The sequence below is a fragment of the Cyrtonyx montezumae genome, unplaced genomic scaffold, assembly GCF_038088225.1.
Source record: "Cyrtonyx montezumae isolate F1298 unplaced genomic scaffold, pur_monq_1.0 scaffold_5, whole genome shotgun sequence".
Lineage (NCBI taxonomy): Eukaryota > Metazoa > Chordata > Aves > Galliformes > Odontophoridae > Cyrtonyx > Cyrtonyx montezumae.
Window position 1 is genome coordinate 15409996 of NW_027072056.1, and position 20407 is coordinate 15430402.

A 20407-nucleotide genomic window follows, 5' to 3' on the forward strand; every position below is an offset into this window, starting at 1 on the left:
GCTTCCTCCAGCCTCTCAGCACCTCATTTTGAAGCACTTCACCAGAAGTGAAACCTTTGGGTAAGAACAAATCTCAGCTTACCACATCTCTGCTACTGCATGCAATTACAGCGATCACTAAGTCCCAAACAAAGGCAACAGAAATTTCTGGTTAAAAACAGACACTATGATGAAACTGTTAAGTCTTTACATAGCCTTGTTGTCATGTTGTATATATCTACAAAAGTATGTAATGGTTTGAGCAGGACGCTTGTCCACAGGCCTCTCGCCTGGGCATGGATTGCATTTTGCTTGCCTGGCTGTGGCTAAAGGTTAACAATAATGTGCAGGTATCCAAGTGAGTAGAAATACTCAGAGAATGAATCCAACTGATCTGTCTGTCCCAGCAAAGTTCCAAGTTGACAGCGTATCACTTAAGGAGTTGGTTATTTGTTTACAATTAGAATTTAACAAATAGAAATGCTAGGTGTGAAATCCATCAGCCTCTTGACTATTATCCTGCATCCACTCAGACCAGTGAGATCTCTACCACTGTTTTACTTCACAGAAAACCTGGATCACTGACAGAACTGAGCTGGAGCCAGAGCCATTCTGAATGTAGGTTTATTTAAGCACTACCAGTTCCTTAAGAAATCAAGCTTCTGTTTATATTCTTGTGCCTCGTGATGAGGTCAAAGTTATGTGATCTGCCCAACCAAGTCTGAACTGGAGTCGTAAAGGCAGAAGAAGAAAGTGCTCTCTGGTCTCAGAGGGAGCCAGAATGCTTACATAAAACCTTGTAATCATTGACTTAGTGTTTGCAATTGTAGCTATAGGTTTAAAGGTGATGGGTAGTACGTAATAAAGAGAGGACACAAGTTTATACAGACAAGGTTCCATCACAAAGCCTGCTATCTCACACAGCTGTCGGCTCCTCTGTACCAACCTACCGTTCTGATCTGCTGCACTGCTTTTTCTAAGCAGAATGCTTTTATTTATTTCAGTGCTCTTTGGCACGCAGGCGCTTTGCTCTTGGGCTGCCTCTCCTCCTGCCAGAGAGCTGCCAAGCACGCTGCTCTCCCCCACCTGCGATGACGCTGCAGTGGAGGAAGCTGCAGACATGGCTCTTCGCCAGGTTAATGCTGACCGAACAGAGGGCTACATCCTCAGCCTCTACCGTATTTTCAGCGTCAGGGAACATCCTCAGGTAAGCTACCTGCTTGTTCTACATCTGTTTCTCTCACAAAGAGCCCTGTGTCTATCATTATTCCCTAGCAATAGTTATTTGAACTGCAAAATATTCCGAGGCTAATGTAAATCCACGTTCACAGGACTGCAGGGGCCATGTCACCTTTATGCATAGATGAATAGAAACAGTTTCATCACCACTGTGGGCAATTAGAGAGCAAAGCTCAGGCATGATTCTCTGCCCCTGGAATAGCTCCAGGCATCAGTTCTGATTTGATATGAAACACCACTGCTAGGATTTAATTTCATATTACACCTTCCCCCCACTGCCTTGAGCAGTTGGAGTGCAAGAGCTAATAAGTCACCACACATCTTGCACAAAAGATGTGAGAGCTAACAGGTGGAAACACATTCAGCTCGGGACCAGGGAATTCCTTTACACATCTCTAAATGATGACTCACTCTCCCGAAGAAATCCAAAACCATTTCAAGTGCAAAAATTACACAGGGAACACACATCGAATATCACTCTTGTATCCTCAAATGCTTAATTTCCCTATGCATGCTTAGTTTATTACTATTCTGTGTAATGATAAATGAATTTACTGGCACTAGCAAGGGATAACCTTAAATGATTGCACCAGGCCCAAACACATAAAGCACTGAGTCAGCTCTTCCGAGAGCTGTTTCTACGTAACACACCCATGGGGTTGGCCCAGAACCCACCCTGCCCGTCACAGAGCTGGCACTTCCCTATTCCTGTCACCAAAGCCGGGTGCAAACCTGCTCTGAACCACTAGGTTTGTCTCCTTGCTTCTCCCTTTGCCCATGCCTAGTCCAGCTCAGCACAAGGGGATTCTGGGCCGTGCTTGGGATTTGATCTGATGCTTAATTCCCTAGAATCTTAACTTATTTCATAAAGACACAGTTTGTTCTTTGTTTCTTTGGGAGTTTAATTTACTCCTATTGTTTTGCATAAGCGTCTAATAAGCTTATCCTACAAATAAGGTGTTTTGAGATACTGTAATAACACAGTAGGCAATGTAAGCCCTTTGTCACATTTTTTGCTGCTGCTGGAACAGAGTACATAAGAAGCAGTCAGCTATGTCAGGGATAATCACCAACAGAAACAATCTTATACAACCTTCAGTGCACCTCAAGAATTTCAAGAAATATATGTATATATTCAATCAGTCCAAGTTCCTTCCTCCCACTTCTTTAGCCAATACTTAGAACAAAAACATTTTCAAAATGACTTCAAATTCTAATCTGCCCCTAAGCAACTTGTGGCTCAGTTTTGCTCTAATTGAAACTAATAAGCCATCTGCTATTAACTTACATGCAAGTAGGACAGAGCCTTCTTTCATACACGATACTCATGATTAACTTCAATAACAGCCACTTAACCAAAATTACAAATCATGCCAAAATACTTCATTTCTTCCCCTTGCACCAGAACATCCTGCCACAAAGGCAATCAATTCTGTGCTGCTGCCAAATCTCTTCTGGCTCTCAAGCTTCCCAGCACACATGGCATCAGCAGTACTAGCATCAGCAGCAGCGAGGAAGGGATCTTTTTGTTGGTGCAGAAAAGATACAAGCTTTTATTCAATACCAAGCAGATATCAAAAGGCCCTTGCATTGCGGTCTTTTTATGAAAATTAAAAGAAGGATAATGAAACCTTCAGAGATCTGCTGAGCTCTGAATAAACCCCAAATTATCCTTTCCCCAGAGGAGAATGATGCATACCAAAGCAGGTAGACAAAAAGATGAGTAGATTTTATAATAACTTCATAATAACCAGAATAGAGCTGATATTATACAGGAGAGACACAGGAAACAGGAAATACCGTGTCCAAATGGTACAGACGGAGGCCCCAGACTTCTACAAGACTCTTGCCTCATAAAGTGGTTTATTTTCTCTGTAAAACACTGAAATCAATTCTTTTAGTTTTATCTCTCTCTTCAAAAAGACATAATCTCAGTCTAAATGGTCAGTTAACACACACATAAGTTTTTTATTTGCATTCCATACAAATCTGGGATATGACGCTTTCTTTTCTTGTGCTCAGGAGATCACTGGTTCTGTCTTCTATCTCATCTTGGACGTAGTGGATACCGAATGCCACGTACTCAGCAAAAAGCTGTGGAAGAACTGCAGGGTCAGACCAGCTCACACAAGTGTAAGGATTTTATTTTCATATTTAATCTCAGGTATGAGGGTTACTCAAGTACTACTGAAGACAGCAAAATTCCTACGCATGTATTCTTAGTAGACAGAAGAGCCTTAGTGAGACAAAATCAAACCCCATTTTTAAGGTTCACAGTTTTCCTCTGTACTTTCTAGCCAGTTTATGGAGCAGTAAGATTTATTTCATAAAATGGAAATCAAAAGAAAATTTTTAATTATAACTAATAAGCAGATATAGTTAAACAGCTATGCTAGGGCACAATTTGGCCCTGAAGAGTTTGTTTTAAAGACAGACTGACAAGAAGAGAATAAAAGATACTTGCTTTTAACATGGGATTTTTAGCTTACTTCAATTCTACTTTTATTTCAAAAACTTTGGAAAAAATATGTTAGGAAGGTGAGAAAATAGGAAGCCCAGCAAGATAAGCTGCAAAGACAAAGTGATTTAAGGCTGTTACTACAGGGGACCAAAATTATTCCAAACAAGTAAAAAATAACCTTAAAGAATGGAGATTGGCTAGAAAGAAGCCTGCATATGAAAAAAAAAAGATGGCTTCTATGAAGTCTAGAAATGTTTGTCCTAGAGGTCCTGATCATATTTAAGAAGCACTCAGAGAACATAAATTTGACTTCCAAACATGAAGGTAAAATGAATATTAATAGGTCAGCATTTATTTTCTGGCAAAAGTCAGTGTTTCTTGGCATGCAAGGGTAGTATTACTGTGCCACAAAACTTATTTAGGTTCATATAACTATACTTCCTTGCTATGAGCAGAGGGGGGAGGTGAAAGCTGGAATGTGGCGTACAATCTGGGTAAAGCACTCAGTGACACTTGGGCAGTTCCTGCAGACAAGCACTGCATAGGTGCAACTCAGAACTGAACCAGGGGAAGATCTGAGCTTTTATTTCTGAAGGGGATATTCAGAAGAGAAACGTGCTTTGTTCCCATTTGAGTATTAATACAATTCTCTTCTTGAAAATGATTTCATGACTGTGAGAAGAAAACTAACTGCTCACTCTCTATCACTGCAAAGGCTGCTACAGGTTAATTGTTTCTACATGTTTACATTGTTTTAGGTTTATGGTCAATGCAAAGCAATTATCTACATTAATCAGTCAAGAAAAATTGCTCATCTGAATACTTACGAGTGCATTTTGCAGCCAGGTATGACTTTATTTATTACACTCACTTTTAAAAAGGACTGGAAAAGTAGCTTGCCATATAGTATTACTTTGCATTTTAGTTGTAATTATGGCAATGCAGTGTCTCCATTAGCTTTCACCTGACCTATTTTTTCTCAGATCACTGATCATAAGGCCAGAGCAGTATAAAACAATGCAGAGAATAACTGTTTTCATGTCTGGGAAACCCACAGCTTCTGTATGGGCTTTTACCCTCTGTCCCAAAGAGTATTTTTATGGGTTTGTGTAGGGCAAGTAAGAACAGCAAGCCCGCTTTCAGCAGCCTGAGCTTTTTTCTGAGGTGCCCCTGAATCCAATGACATTTTCAAAAATGCTGAGTGAATCCATGACCACATCGTTACTCTGGAGTTCAGGTGGGTAGGGTTGGGGGCACAAATACGTTTGGAGTGACCTATACTGACAAAATATTCCTACAGTTCTCTAATGGTATTGTTTTGTTTGAATAAAAAAGTTCCACCCAGATATATCTGGGGAGTTTGTCCTGACTGCCCAGTTGATGACTGCCCAACTGAGCCCAAATATTTGGAGACTGCTGCTAAAAGCCTTGCCAAGTTCAATGAAGAGAGCGAACAAACTCATTATTTTTCTGTCCTCAATGTGACAAGAGCTTCAATGCAGGTAAGCCAAGGCTCATATGACTTGCTTTAGCCGTCAAGAAATAGGATTTGTTACATCTTACAGATTGTTTAGAAGCTATATATGTATAGTACTGAGATTACTTCAACGGAGAATTCTCCTGGGAAATAAGGATCTGCATTGATCCAAATGAAAAAAAGAACTTTTTGCAAAATTGAAGATTGACATTCCAAAATCGAGAGAAACTCATCTGTGAGCTCTTCCTTCCATCATCACAGTATATTAATGGCTCCCTACTAGAACATATTTAATAAAGCACAGTCATCCCTTCTTACACAGATCTGTGATACACTAAATGACTTTAAGCCTTGTTTAAAACTAATATTAGAATAACAGAGAATTAGTGATCTCCTGGCTAAATACTGTTTATGAGAGTAATATCATGTCTCTCTAAAATTCATTATGTATAGATAGCAAGGGGGATTTTGCTCTTTGTTAGACAGTACTACAATGCAGTGTTTAATCAATTTTCCAACCCAGAGATACCTGCATCCTCTTCATTAAAGCAGTCTGAAATGATCAATGAGACAATGAACAGACTCTTTGGATTTACAGTTCTACATGGATGCTAACCTATCAGGAAAAACAAATTTGTTTGAACTATAGCTAATCCACAAGTTAATAGGACTGTGCATATATAAGAAGTGAAAAATAATCGGGCAATGAAGTAGCACTGGTAAAAATCATTTGGGGAAGCAATATCCCAAGTATTACCTGCTCTTTCCACAATTAAAAAGATATTTACATCAATTTCAAGGTCTGTAGGACTTTTTCTCCTCCGTGACACACACACAAAGGCTAATTCTCACTGGTCTGTTATTAACAGTGGGTCATTGGTCCAGCACATTTCGTAGAGTTTGTAATTCAAGAGACATCCTGCTCCAAAAGGGACCCGATTGCTGACATCTCCAAGTGCAAGCCTCTTTCACCCGAATTAGCTGTAAGTACAAACAGATACTATGATTCCTCAGTGAATATTTGGCCTAATTCTTTGGTTCTCTGCAGACAAGAATCAAAACCCACAGAGGTCTTTCTATGTGTTGTTGCCCTGGCTTGCATGTATACTAACTACTTTAGAATAGAGGAAAATTTTCATTAGAAGTTCCAAACTATTTCCTAGAAGTCTATGAACAAAGAAAACCAAAATAAACAAAAATAAGTCCTGCAAAGATGGGCAGCCATTGCTTTACAAAAGTGAAACATTCTTGAAGTCTTTTTCCAAATAAACAGATAGAAACAATTGCAAATAAAGCATGAAAAGTACATCCACACTACGATTAAGTCAGACGGGGAAAACATTCACGTACTATGATAAAAATAAGAGAGAAATTGAAAGACTAAATGAACACACTGATGAGACATTCCATTTCAAGTCTCATCTTACCTGAGATCCACTACTTGTGGTCCAGTAAACACACAGTTGTTACAAGCAACATCTTGTCATGGATTATCTCATTAGTATGATGTGAATTTGTTTTTCCCTGAGAAACTGTGCTGTGCTCTATTACACACCTTGCTTCCATGGGGATACTCTGCTGCAGCAGAACTTATGTGTGCTGTTGTAGCCAGACCATAAGCAGACAGATTATTTTTAGTATTCTACTACCTAACCCTACTTAGTAAATATAAAGCCTTTTTCAAAATGCTGCCTTCTTTTATGAGCTCGCCAATCCCCAAATAAGTTTACCCAAGCTGCTTATCCCTACAAATACATGTAGAAGCTGTAACAACTCAGCCTTTCATAATCATCTATTTTACAAGATAAGAGCTAAGTATCAGCACTACAATATGAAAATAATACTTGCATTTTCTTCTTCCAGCAAATGGGTTTCTGCAAAGGCTCTGTAGTAAGCAGTGACATGGAACACAAGCAGAGCGTCACAGTATCCTGTGAAATCTACAGCCCACAGGTATTTCTTAATCTAATCTTAATATTGCAAGAGTAACACTCCTTTACAAAACAAGAATTGAACTCCTGAAAGCCCAGCCATTTAAAAATTTTCTAATGCACAAAAATATGGACTTCAAGAAAGTGATAAGAGCAAATCAGGAAAAAATCTCTCTAGTGATAAAGCAGACTGTTGCTGGGCAGATAAAAAGGCAAGAGAGAGTTAAGTATAGAGTCAATCACACAGACTGTGCTCAAAATGATCTACAAGGAAATAATAATAAATAACAAAAGGAAGGCAAAGTGTAGTTATCAAGAATTCATGCACTGGCTTAAGAGGAAGTTCCATTTATCTGTCCTTCATGCTTCTGTTCTGCAGCTGGTCTTTGCACACTGGAATTGTAGATGAAGGGTGATCTTCATACTGGAAAAAAATTGTAACAGCTTCAATAAATGTGATATCTGTTGCCTTTTTTTTTTTTTTTAAGGATCCTGTCTCTGAAGAAGGAAAACTACAAACTAATCAGAGATCTGAAGAACCCAGCCAGAATCATCAACATGCTTTCCCTGCAGAGACCAATCCTTTCTCCCTACATCTGGAAAAAACAGTGGGCTGTGTCAAAATTCTCCCACCTTCAACTGAGGACATCTCATTTCACAGACTAACAGAAAGCCAAAATGAGCGTGAAGATAGAAAGCCAGTTCCACCTAAGACTATAGATTGTATGTCTAGTCCACCAGCCCCTGCTGGAGAACAGACTCACGTAGACAAACCAGGCTCAACCAAGCCAGCCACTGGACCAGTTATTCTCCCTTTCCCTGAAGAACTTTCTCTATCAGACTCATGTCCAGGAGAAGCAAAGCAGATAGATTCCATCCTACATTCTTTGCTTACTAGAAAGCCTGCCGAAGTCTAGTTGGCATCCAGTCACCTCAACTACCAGAAACAAAACAACAGCCACAGTGGCAAAGAGGTCTTCCCACTTGTGCAACATCTTTAAACAAATAAATTGCTTATTAAAGTATTCATCTTTTGAGTTCTCTGTTTCAAGAAAACACAAGAATAGATTACAAAGAGAAATGTAAATCAGGTACTTTGGCTCCTAATTCTTAAATTCTTCCCATCAGTAAGAGCATGGAAGAAAGGAAACTGTGGAGAGCAAAAGCCCTTACAGGGCTGAGACAGCCCTGGCTGTGGCCTCCCTGCAGTGCTGCCTGGGATTCTGACCCCAAAGTCATCGAGAAGAAAGGGTGCAAACCCTGCTGTGCTGCTGCTGCTGAGCTGGCCCTGAGCTCTGGCAGCCAAGCTGCTGGGAGAGGGGGTGCTCTTGGGGCCCTTACAAAATCATGCTCCATGTCATGGTGCATAAATGGGGAAGAAGATTTCAACACTGTATAGCATTAAAATTAGTGGGTTTTTTATTACTTTATGGGTTAACCTCTTATAATTAACCCAAATAATAGGACACCTATATAAATGTTATTTTATATTATATTATACTATTTTTATATAGTATAACCTTATAATTAGTCCAATTTGTCATCTCCCTCAAAAATCGAGGACAAAACTCTCTACAGTGGGAGCAGAACCTTACTTTTACTTCTGTGGTTCATTTGGCAGGAACTGCACATTTCCTACTCTTTATTCACAGTGTTTCTATTTCACACATAAAAAATACATAAGATTCTGCCAAGAAAATGATCAGTGTCACAATGAACAGCACAGAACAAAAAGAAAAATAAAGAACAAACAATCTGCAAACAATAGATGACTAAGGGAATTATGTTATAAATTACCTAATTTGATGCATTTCTTCAGTATGACTGCCCATTTGAAAAATTAAGCAGTACTGTAAGCAACGAATGAGAGTGGGATACAAAACACAGCATGGATGTGAATATTATTTCTAACTGGAGAGATCTATTTCAAATGCCTTTGATTATTTACACAGCATTTATTATACCTTTTTTCCAGAAGAAATTTGGAATTTTTATAATGAAACATCATAAAAACTTAAACAAAAGAAATGCCCTGCTGCATCACAAGAGTGTTTCTTCCAGCCCAGTATTCATGTCTCACTATGGCAAAACAATTGTGGTTAGGAGAAGCATGAGGGCCTGCCCCTTTTCTGCAATTGTACTTTTCTAGTGCCCAGAGTTATTGCACTGGGGATATTAAAGAGTACATCTCTGCTTACTCCTAGTATCCACTTTAAGACCTCTTGCCCACAAACATTTCTAAACCATTTCCAACCTTACTGACACTGTTTGCCTTCACATCTTTTTGTGGCAAGAAGTTACAGAAGTATGCTACTTTACATACAGACATACTAGATTTTCCCATTTTTAATCAATTCAGACTAGTGCTAAGTGTCCCTCTCTCTAATAAGAAAGATCACACAACTAGCTTATGTACTACTAGACTTCAAAAGAAAGCCACTGCTTTGGCACTGGGCATTTTTGAACATGATTTCTCAGATGACAAACATACTAAATGTTGTGTTTTTATTCAGTAAAGATTAATTTAACGAGGGTTAAGGGTGATTGCCTGTAATGTTTCTTAATGCTTCTCACAAAAATAAGTAAGATAAAAACTTCAAAGTCAAAAATGCAAACATTGGCATACCCTGTGAAAACTATGAACATTACTATGCACTGCATTATTTTAATAAATACTAAAAAACTATTGGTTTGTTGTTTGTTCTTTTTTGAAATCTTTTGAAGGCTGCTACAGCCAAAGAGCACACAGAACTACTCAGGTTGAGAGCACAAAGGCACCTTGAGCTACATCTCTTTTCCTGACCTGAGTGACATTCTAGTTTCCCATTCACTAGTGCTCTCATCATGAAGGAGCTGTAAGCACAGGGATATGGATATAGCCATCATATGACCCCAGATATTCCAGTATATTTTCATTTCAACTATTTTTATAGCACAGGAAACCAAGATTGCATAATACCTGCAACCATAACCAAGAACTTCTTAATGCCAGGCTCACCGGCACAGCGTTGGAAAATAAACATTTTTCATAGTAAAACACTATTGCACAATACCTGCTTAAAGAATCTCAAACACAGCCCCTTTGATGGTGGTCCAGAGACTATTTAAAGGCCTACTTTCCTCAAAATCTGTTCAAATCACAGTGTAATCATTTACTTTCAGTTTGCAAACATTAATCCAGGGCCAAGGTAATGGCCTGTTGACACAACATTTAAAATTATATAAAACCATGACTTTTTAGCATTATTTAAAGCTTCTGTGGGCCACTCTGATTCAAAAGCAGAATACTGGCTTTATCAGAGCATGAGCAGAAGCATCCTATCACCACAAACAAGATGCTGCGTCTAACTTCGGCTTTTTTTCTTGCACTACTGTATTGTTGCAGTGCCCAAACCCAAACCAGACAAGTCATTGCACCTGCAGACTGTGACAGCATTGAGGCAGATGCAGGAGTGGCACTGGATTTGGTCAACAGACATCGCCAGGACGGCTATGTGTTCGGCCTGCTCCGTGTTGCTGATGCACACAAGCTACACATGGTAAGTAAGAATTTAAAAGCTGATTTATACAAGACTGATTATAAAATAATGAGCTAGTTCATTAAAAGTTGTTGATTATTGCTTTTAACAGAGCAGTGCTGATATAATTCAATGAATCAGATTTGATTTACACTTATCACAGTGTTCACTTGTGCATGATTTACTGTATGTTCCAGGGATGCTTTATGCCATCTATTTTCTTGGCTGAAATGACTGGATGGTAGCGTAAGAGATGTTCTGAACAGCTTAATGAAATACTTGAAATTAATCTGCCTGGTCTGTTGTCAGGTCTCAAATAACATTCATAATTTATACTCAGAGGGTATAATCTGCTGAAGTCTAGCATTAATTAGATAAGGCATACTTCAAGACAGGTATTTTGTTATTATCTTAATTCTGAAAATAGCTGTGCAACTGGAGAAAAAGAAGAAAGATTGGAGAAGCTAAAGGAGATGAAAATACCTGCCTGCAAAAGAGGGGAAGGGCTGGATAGAGGAATATTTCATAGGTTCCTAGGGGGACCATTTCCCATTTCATAGATTTCTCCATATTTCTAGCTCTATTTCCTAAAGACTTTATACATGAGCCTTTCTCAATGAATGCCTGCCTAAACGACAAAGCAAATAGCTAGAAACCCAACAGAATGCAAGATTCATTTACTTTAACTTTTAGATGACAGAGGCTGAGGACACTCAGTATTACTGATATACATGGCTACCTTTTAGCCACTTGCTTAGCAAACTAAAACCTGCACATCTGCATTACTTATGAACTTATGAACTTATGAACTTATTGTTTATGAGATGTATTACGCACCTCAGTACTGCAACTAAAAAAAAAGCAAACTATTTATTGATGGGGGTGCTTAAAATTCCCCCTCCCCCAAGACGAGAAAGAAACCCAAAGTCCAGACTGCTACAGGTCTTCAGGTAGGATTCCAAAAACTCAAGAGAGAGCATCTTGTTTTACAAAGAGAACAATGTGGGGAATGTTACTACTGGATTTTGATGCAATATCCAAGTGATGGAAAAGCTCTTGTAGGAAGCAAGCAGTCTTCAGCATTGAGACCTAAGCCCTCAAGTCTTCTGCCCTTAAAGGACATTCCTGCCATGCAGTCATGTGTGCCTCTCCTGAGAAATGGAGTCACTAGGCAGTAAGACAAGAAAATGTCATTGGATGAATGAGAGAAACTATCGTTTTTAACAAGAAAAATCTTCATGCTTCTACATTTTACCCAATTATTGCACTACATTAACTATAGAACTAGGAGTGAGAACCAGAGCACACTTCCAGATGAATGGTGTAACCACTACACTACTATGCTCATGTTTCGCTTAGTAAATTTTAATAAATTTACCATTAATAAAGTTTTAAAATTTTATTTTAAAATTTACCATAAACAAATTTTGCTGTCTTTGCTTCACAGCATCAACAGCCTATAAGAACTGATCTAACATAGTGCTAAGACATTAATCCCATGAGGTTTCCCATAGGAGCATAATCCCATAGGAGCATAAGATGCTCTCATGTATTCTCACTACAACAGTTCTGTGCTTGTGCAGGAGCTGCTGAACAGAGGAATTTTCTTCTGCATATTTGAATGTAGACATTTAATTACACCCAAACCCTGCTTTAAGCTTTACAGAATCCAAATGCATCCTGCTGAAGAAAAATATTTGCCAGGGATAAACTGGCTTCTTCAGCATTTCACAAGTTTTGATGACATAGTAAATGTATTGAATTGCTTCACTCCTAGTGAATAGTACATTTTACAAAAGATCATCTTACCATTCCATTCAGTGCAATTCCAAACACAAATGAGAGAAAAATAGTCTTTGTCACTGTATTTGTTCCCTGCTCTGTCTGCATTTTACTAATACGCTGACTGGCAGCTTGAATTTATAAAGAAATATGAAGTAAAATAAGAATGCTAACTATCTCTGAGAGGAGAATAATCATGTGGCTAATAAGCAGAATGGGTGTCAGGACAGCTATTTTCTTTTCCCAATTCTGACACAGAATAATGTGTGTCTTTGTCCAGATCACCTTGCCTATTGTTTTAAAACAGAGACAACGCTGAGACATAAGCACACTGCAAAACTAGTGTGCAACATGACACTGGTGGACACTCACTAAAAAAACATTACACTAGACTGTGGTAATTCTTTTCTGATGTCTTGTATGTATGGAAACACTCTGAAAAAGGAATCTGAATGGATGAAGTTTCCTAAATCCTGAGGATGCATTCACAGTGAAGGGCTTTGCATCAACTAATCTAAATGATAAAATGAAATGTTTTCATTCCTAATGTCCATACAGAGGTTGAATGAAGTTTAAGTAAACCATTCCAAACGTGAATTGAGATTCATTTTCCTGCAGAAAAATAAAATACTATTTCTGTGAACCACAGATAATTCTCAACACCACATTCCATTACAGTAGCAGTCAAATTCAAATTATGAGTCCTCATCCTATTTGCTCCGGAAACAAAACATTTTGGAAGAATTTCAGAGCTAAGGCTCCTGAATTTATTGGGATTATTACAGTGTTATTGCATCATTCCCTGAATAAACAGGGTAGGAAGCAAAGTTCTGAAACAGCATCTGGTCACCAAGGTCATTTGAAATGGATGGATTTGGAAAATCTGTCAACAGGTTTGCTAATAGAGTATGATGTTCAATGTGAAAATCACACAGAGGGAATGACAACTTTTCAACATTTCTATTTTCTTTACGTGATGGATGCTGGGTTAACAACAGATTCTTCTCACAAGTTCTGAGCAAAAGTTGAGAGGCAACAGCCGTATGCTGCATGAAACTAAATTCTGACTAGGTGTTAAGGCCACAGAAATGTTACAGAGAGAGTGACTAAGGACTGGAACTGCTCAAAGAGGTTGCAGAATATCTGTCTTGGTTGTATACACGTCTCAGCTGGGCAAGGCTGATCTAATTTTAGCTTTGACTTGAACGACTGGCTGCACAAGACGGCACTGAAAGCTCCCTTCCAGCCTAAACCATTCTAAGGATACTGTGTCAGCTCAGAAAAACCTTACTAGGAAACTGGGCTGTCTACAATAAAGATCAAATGTATCTATTTCTAAAAAAAGTCTCTTTCAGACCAAGATTCTCATATACAAGTATTTTCTTTTTCTTCTTCTTCTTCTTTTTTTTTTTTTAACCTGTACTTCCCTTCCAGGAAAATGCATCAATCCTTTACTTAACTTTGGATGTGCTGGAAACAGAATGCTCCGTATTATCTGGAAGACCCTGGGAGACCTGTGAATATGGTGATCTCTATTTCATGGTAAGTAATCCAGGCAGAATCATAGTCAATAAATACGTTAATTTGATTGCCCAAGAATTTCTGTGCATTCCTAAGCAAAGTCTAGGTTTTAATATGGCTCATTATGAAAAGAAAAAAATCTCTTAGATTCTAGAGTTGTTAAACATCAGCTGAAGGTTTAGAAAAGGTAAAGTAAGCATAACTTTGTTACACTAGTTGTCTCACAAGAGCTGTTTTCAATTTTTCCACCGCTGTTAACAGAACTGATGTTTTGTGAATGAATTGCTAACAACTAAAGGGCACTACAAAAGGTTTCTTGTAATTCATGTTTTCAGTATATCAGCCAGAAAGGCCAGTGTTATATCCTGTCAGCTTTAAAGCATTGCTGAGTTTGTGGTACGAGAATGTAAAACCCTGGTAGCATCAGTGCACTTATGATATGTTGCAGTATTTGTCCTTCCTTGTTGCGGTACCTTGATGCAGTTTGGAATGAGAATTACCTCTGCAAAACTTTATTTAAATAGGAGAGCAATGATATTACCACACAGGACAAAGCAGGAAGGCTATGGGCAGAGAGAAAGGAAAGCATTTACTCTTTATGTCAAGGTGGATAAAATGAATGAGAGAAAACGTCCATACACTCTTTGATAAATATTGATACAACCTTTGAGTATTTCTGGCATCCTAACTTCCTCTGCTAGTTGGCAGCATCCTACTGTAAATAAGTATTAGAATGACTGAGAGCACTGTGCTAGTTTTCCATTGTCTCCTCAGTCAGGCAAACTGCAAATTAAAACAAAGGCTTTCATAGAAGGAGACCCCATCTTATCTGAACACAAATTCTGAGTGGTACTAGAGCAAACATTCCATTAATGACCACATCTGTTATTCTTAGAAATACCAAACATTAAAAGGAGGCATAATGTCTACGATCAACTACATCTGATTAAATCCAGTGAAAATAACCTGATAGTCATATATTCTCTTTCTTCCCCCCAGGACTTTGGGCAATGTAAGATTATCACATATACAAGCCAGCTGCTGAAGAAACCTAAACTATATGGATTTAATTGCACATTAAGTCCAGGTAAAACAACCACTGCTGTAAGCTAACACATACCTCAAACCAGTTGTAGTACTGAAGAACAAGTCTGTGCACTGCTGTTAGATGGTAACCATAACAGATTAACTCATCTCCTTACAATTCCTATTTTAGACAATTCAAATGGTATGCTAAGAATGACTAATAAAATTAAGAGTATCCTACTCTTCTAAAACAGATTTTATTGATATCAGACGATATCACTACTCCAGTCCACCAAAACATGATAATGAGTATCAGGGAAAAAAAAACCAAGCTTGAAAAGAATGGCCATTTGTGCCAGTAGTTAGATTCCAAAGTTAAGCTAGACGTTTTATAAGAATATTCATTTTCACATGACAGTTCAGACCTGTATTTGCAGAGACAGACCAGCATTTCACTTCCAGGGAAGTATTTGATATTTCAGCTTCTTAATGTGGGTTCACATTAAAGATGCATACGCAGATATTACTCTGAAGAGTATTAACATCTACTGCGATGTTAGTAACTTTTTTTCTTTCACAGTTCCTCCCGATCTAATAGAGTGCAAAGATTGTCCTGTAAAAGTTGAACTCTTGGAAGTCACTGACCAGCATAAATATATCGCTGCAAAGCTCCTGGAAAAATTCAACCGTGAGGGTAACCACACAAACTACTTCAAAGTCAACAAAGTTGAGAAGATTTTAAAGGCAGTAAGTGGCATTTTGTCCTAGAACTACTAATAAATGACAGCATTCTGGGTGCAGATTCAAAACCAAGGGCCCTGAAATCAAATCCTTCTAGGATCGGAAATACTTTGTGTAACTTCTCAATATAAATCACCTGCTTAAAATTGAAGGCTCTACTTCTGCAAAGTCTTACCAATTTTAATCATGTGAAAGTAAAAGGACTTCATATCTGCTTAAAGCTATGGCATTCAAAATGTCAGCCTTCTTTGTGTGGACATTTTTATTTTGTATGCCTATTTGCCTATCACATTATACAATATCAGAGTTTATTTACTACCAACCAGAGTTTGTCAAGATCTACAGTCATGTGTCTTACCACAGTCATACCTCCTGCCAAATTAAGCCAGATAACTTTTTACTCTTAGAATATTTAGCACATGGATACAACTCCAAGTTGAGCAGACTCAGCATCATTTTGACTGATAACAAAGCAGCACTCAGAGCTCTGAAGAACAGGAGGCAAATTGGTATTGTAAATTTGCTGTACCTCTTGAAGAACTACTGTCTTTGCTAAGTAACTTCTCCATCTCTAAGCGACATCAACATGAAGACTTGTTCTTTAGGTGATTAGAAGCATAACTCTTCCATCACAATACTTCTTGTTAGATCTGGAGACTCACTAAAAAAGCACAGGATCATTCTGCCAATACGTGTGCCAGTTCAGAACACCTCTGTCATGACCTCTTCTGCAACACATTTTGCTCTTGAAATCCACCTAAATTACAGCATGCTGACCCCACTTCTCTGTAGCTTGCATATTGCTCAGAAAACGAATTGTGTTTTATATTGTAGTTCCATGCAGGACTTATTCTTACACCCATTCAGCCCATGGCTGTTTTCAAACTGCCTGGATTTAAGGATTTCTCCCTATAATACCGTTTTTGCTTTATCTTCACACTTCTCCATCTCTAGCTACAGTGAGAATTCAGATTATGCCACTGGATTTCAACAGACTGCATAAAACTATGAAATTTCACAAAAACACATACTGCAGAATATGTGCAACTACTTTAAAAAGTTAATTAAACCTGTGAAACTTATGTGCACATGTGCTACAGACACCTTCAACAGAAGTGAAATAAACTACAACTACAATTGAAAATTAAAGCAGCTATTCATGAAATTCATAAAGGAGTGAGGAACAAAGGCAGAAATTATCTAATCCACTTTTCCTGCTGAATATACAAACGTGTACAAACTTATGAACAGCACAGAAAATGCATGAATTATATGACATGGTGATAACAGTATGAGGCATGGTTGCTTTTGAAATTACGGGTTCTTTTTTCATTTGTTTGTTCTTTGTTTATTTAAATACACCTAGACAGCACCGTTTAGTTGACCTCTCTGTTTCAGACTGCCACCCGTGAAGCTCACCTTTTAGGATTCTCTATAAAAGAGACCAACTGTTCCAGAGGAGAACAGCAACAAGCAGATGAGCCACTAGAATGTGAATTTCTGGATGACTGGCATGCTGTAAGTAAAATCTTTGAATAAGAAATGATACAAGGGATGGCTCCAGGATGATATTCCCACGGTGATTCCAAGTGTTTCTTATAAGCATGCACCCAAAATTCAGAATCCAGTATGTCAAAGTCCAGATCCCAAGTTTGCAGCTACTATTTTTTCCTCTGTAAGAAACCAGTTTAAACCAACAAATCCAAATGTAACTGGAGTTTGGCATATTTCAGATTTAGAGCTCAAATTTCCTGTTTGGATCTGGCTTTCATATACAAATTGTGGCCATTCCCAAGTAAATTATTCATACTACTTTCACAAAAACATTTACAATAACATGTATCATTGATTTTGAATACGTACTATTGTCAGTGAGCCAGGGATTATTTTTTGCCCTCTGCTGCAGATGAACAGAGGGTTGAATAACTCAGGCTTATCTACAGATAGCTATCATAGTACTAGACAGCAGGCAAAAGTCACTGCAGACAGGATACTAAGGGAAGTAATGTTAAAGATTTGATAAATTACTTCTCAAAAATATAAATGGAAAAAATCTCTAATTTGAGCTTTATCTCAAAAGCAGAGCCACAACAGTGTTTATTTCCAAGGACTTAAAGCAAAATTTCAGAATAGCCCAGACTGAACAGACATTTGACGAGCAAAGAGAAAAACGTGTAAAAATCAGCCAATACAGGCATTGATAGATGACCAGTTTTTACAGACATCAAAAAAGAAGTAAGATGGAGAGCAATACCCACAAGGAAATGCTTTTCATAGTCAAGAATACTCAAAAATTAAATGTATTCTATTCATTATTTAGAGAGCAAGTATGACTGGCCAGAAAGCTCATGTTCTAAGTTATATAAACATAGTTGGGCATCCAAGAAAGTAGCCTAACATTTAAAATGTTGACTTTTTAATGGCTTCTGTTATTTCCATCAGAAATACCCAGATATGCATTGTTGGTTCTTCTTTTTCTTCTTCTTCTTCTTATTATTATTATTTATTTTCTGTCTTGCTTAGCACACGGGATTCTGCAAGGCAAGAACTGTTAGTGATCCAGATGAACCCAACGGAATAGAAATAAATTGTGAACTCTATCATCCCTGGGTACGTACTCAATTATTGAAATGTCTCTGGCTATATCATAAAGCAGGTTATTTCAGTTTCAGTCCACTCTTACTGAAGAAATGTTGCACAGGTCATTTAGTACTCCCTGGATGTGATGCTGTATGTGAGAACAGACTGATTTTTGACTACTAAGTTAGAGGATTAATTGGAATTATTCTGTCCCTACTGCCTCCTCCAAAAATGTCTTTACTCTGCTTAATCATACTGCTCAGTTAAAGTGAGTAGAGCAAACAAGTTCAAAGATAATTTTAGAAAGCAAAAAGAGGGAAGATGATCTGTATCATATTTGGAATTCCATTTTATATTACAACAGCTATTCCAGTGTGGTTTTCATTTTGCTTTGATCCATTACAAATTGTGCTCAGTTGGTTATATCATTTCATTTTATTACAGTGCAGTACTTTCAGATGCTTTTTGGTAATTTGACATTTTATCATCTACTCCTTTCCTTCTATCTTAAAAAAAAAAAAAGTAGTTGTTTCTTTACAAATCACTGGAATCATAAATGCAAACCTAATAACTCCCACCTTTCTCTGTCACCATTTTCTTCTGTTTGTTCTATTAATGTGTCACTTAACATTTCTTGTCCTGGTGTTTTGTATAAACAGCAACGTTACTATGGACAAAGATGCAGATCTCCAGCTCCAGGTTGGCCACACAAACATCCCCATCACCATCATCACAGACATCGTCACAGGCATAGAGGTCCACCAACCTTTCAGTTCAAACCTGAAGACTCTGAGCATAACCATGGTTTCAACAAAGATCATCAGGACAGCCACGAAGAACCTCCTCCTCCCTGCCATGGTAGACGTCACCACCACCCTCACCCTCCTCCACATGATGGTCAACCACCTCCTCCCCAGGAGGAACCAGATCACCCCTCTTCCACTACTCCTCTCTATGACAAACAACACAGTCCTCCCCTTATCCAAGAGAAATCAGATTTTCCCTCTTCTACTCCTGCCTATGATGAACAACATAGTCCTCCTCCTCCTCCCCATCATGGGCCACACTGCCCTCCTCCTCATGGACATCATCACCAACATCATCCTCCCCATCATGGGCCACACAGCCCTCATCCACATGGACATCATCACCGACATCATCCTCCCCATCATGGGCCACACTGCCCTCCTCCTCATGGACATCATCACCCACCTCCTCCTCCCCATCATGGGCCACACTGCCCTCCTCCTCATGGACATCATCACCCACCTCCTCCTCCCCATCATGGGCCACACTGCCCTCCTCCTCATGGACATCATCACCCACCTCCTCCTCCCCATCATGGGCCACACTGCCCTCCTCCTCCTCCTCCAGGACACCATCCTTACCCCTATCATCACTATCACAGGCATCACTGCAACAAGACACGCACATCTGGAAAGTACTTTCCATTCCAAGTAACAGGAGCTGTCTATCGCATTCCAGTTCTAAATATGCAGGATTCTCTCACACCTCCCAGTGCAAAATTTCCTGAGTTATCACTTCTTGACCCTCATAGCCCTGGCACTGATGAAGGTACTCCTTCCACTGACTCAAGTCTAAGGGAGATGCCAGAAGCTCCAGATTTTCCAGATTACACTTCACAATCAAAGTCATGCCCAGGAAAACCCAAACTTGATCTTCCAAAAATTTTGCCTTTATTTCCACATAAGTCTAAGGCAGAAACTCCTGAATGACCCTGGAGAAAGATGTTCTTGACTTGAGGGTTGCAGGGCCTATGACAGGTGTACAATGAATGATAATAGCATACAGTAAAGAGGGAAAAGCATACAATTTCCAAGGAGGAGAAACGTGACATTACTGATTAAGGCAAGTATTCCAACCTCTTTCTTGATTCCTGTTATCTCAGACTCCACTGTAACTGCAAGTAAGATTCAAAAGTCTGAGTCTCAAATAATGTGATTGGGTACAAATCTCAATCATAAATATGATCCTTTAGTTCAACTGAAAAGGAAAATTCTCTAACAGTGAAAACTATGAATCTCCATTTTCTCATAGCTCTTAGCTGTAATTACTTCTCTGAGGAAGTATGATCACTTTTACTTTATAAAAATCCAAAGAAAATAAAATCATGCAATCATTTCCTTCTTGA

The 20407-nt window shown here is 38.6% G+C and overlaps 2 protein-coding genes across 2 annotated transcripts; both read left to right on the forward strand.

Moving 5' to 3' along the window:
- The first annotated feature begins 875 nt into the window (after nucleotides 1-875).
- FETUB (fetuin B) lies at nucleotides 876-8112 on the forward strand. Its single transcript, XM_065748168.1, has 7 exons — nucleotides 876-1186; nucleotides 3241-3351; nucleotides 4438-4525; nucleotides 5015-5181; nucleotides 6026-6139; nucleotides 7020-7109; nucleotides 7576-8112. The coding sequence occupies exons 1-7, from the start codon at nucleotides 965-967 to the stop codon at nucleotides 8002-8004; spliced, it is 1221 nt and encodes a 406-aa protein (XP_065604240.1). The 5' UTR covers nucleotides 876-964; the 3' UTR covers nucleotides 8005-8112.
- A 2241-nt stretch (nucleotides 8113-10353) lies between these two features.
- HRG (histidine rich glycoprotein) lies at nucleotides 10354-20407 on the forward strand. The gene is made up of 7 exons (XM_065748045.1): nucleotides 10354-10626; nucleotides 13822-13929; nucleotides 14908-14995; nucleotides 15515-15681; nucleotides 17074-17193; nucleotides 18199-18285; nucleotides 18915-20407. Exons 1-7 carry the CDS (start codon nucleotides 10423-10425, stop codon nucleotides 19989-19991), a joined length of 1851 nt encoding a protein of 616 aa, XP_065604117.1. The 5' UTR covers nucleotides 10354-10422; the 3' UTR covers nucleotides 19992-20407.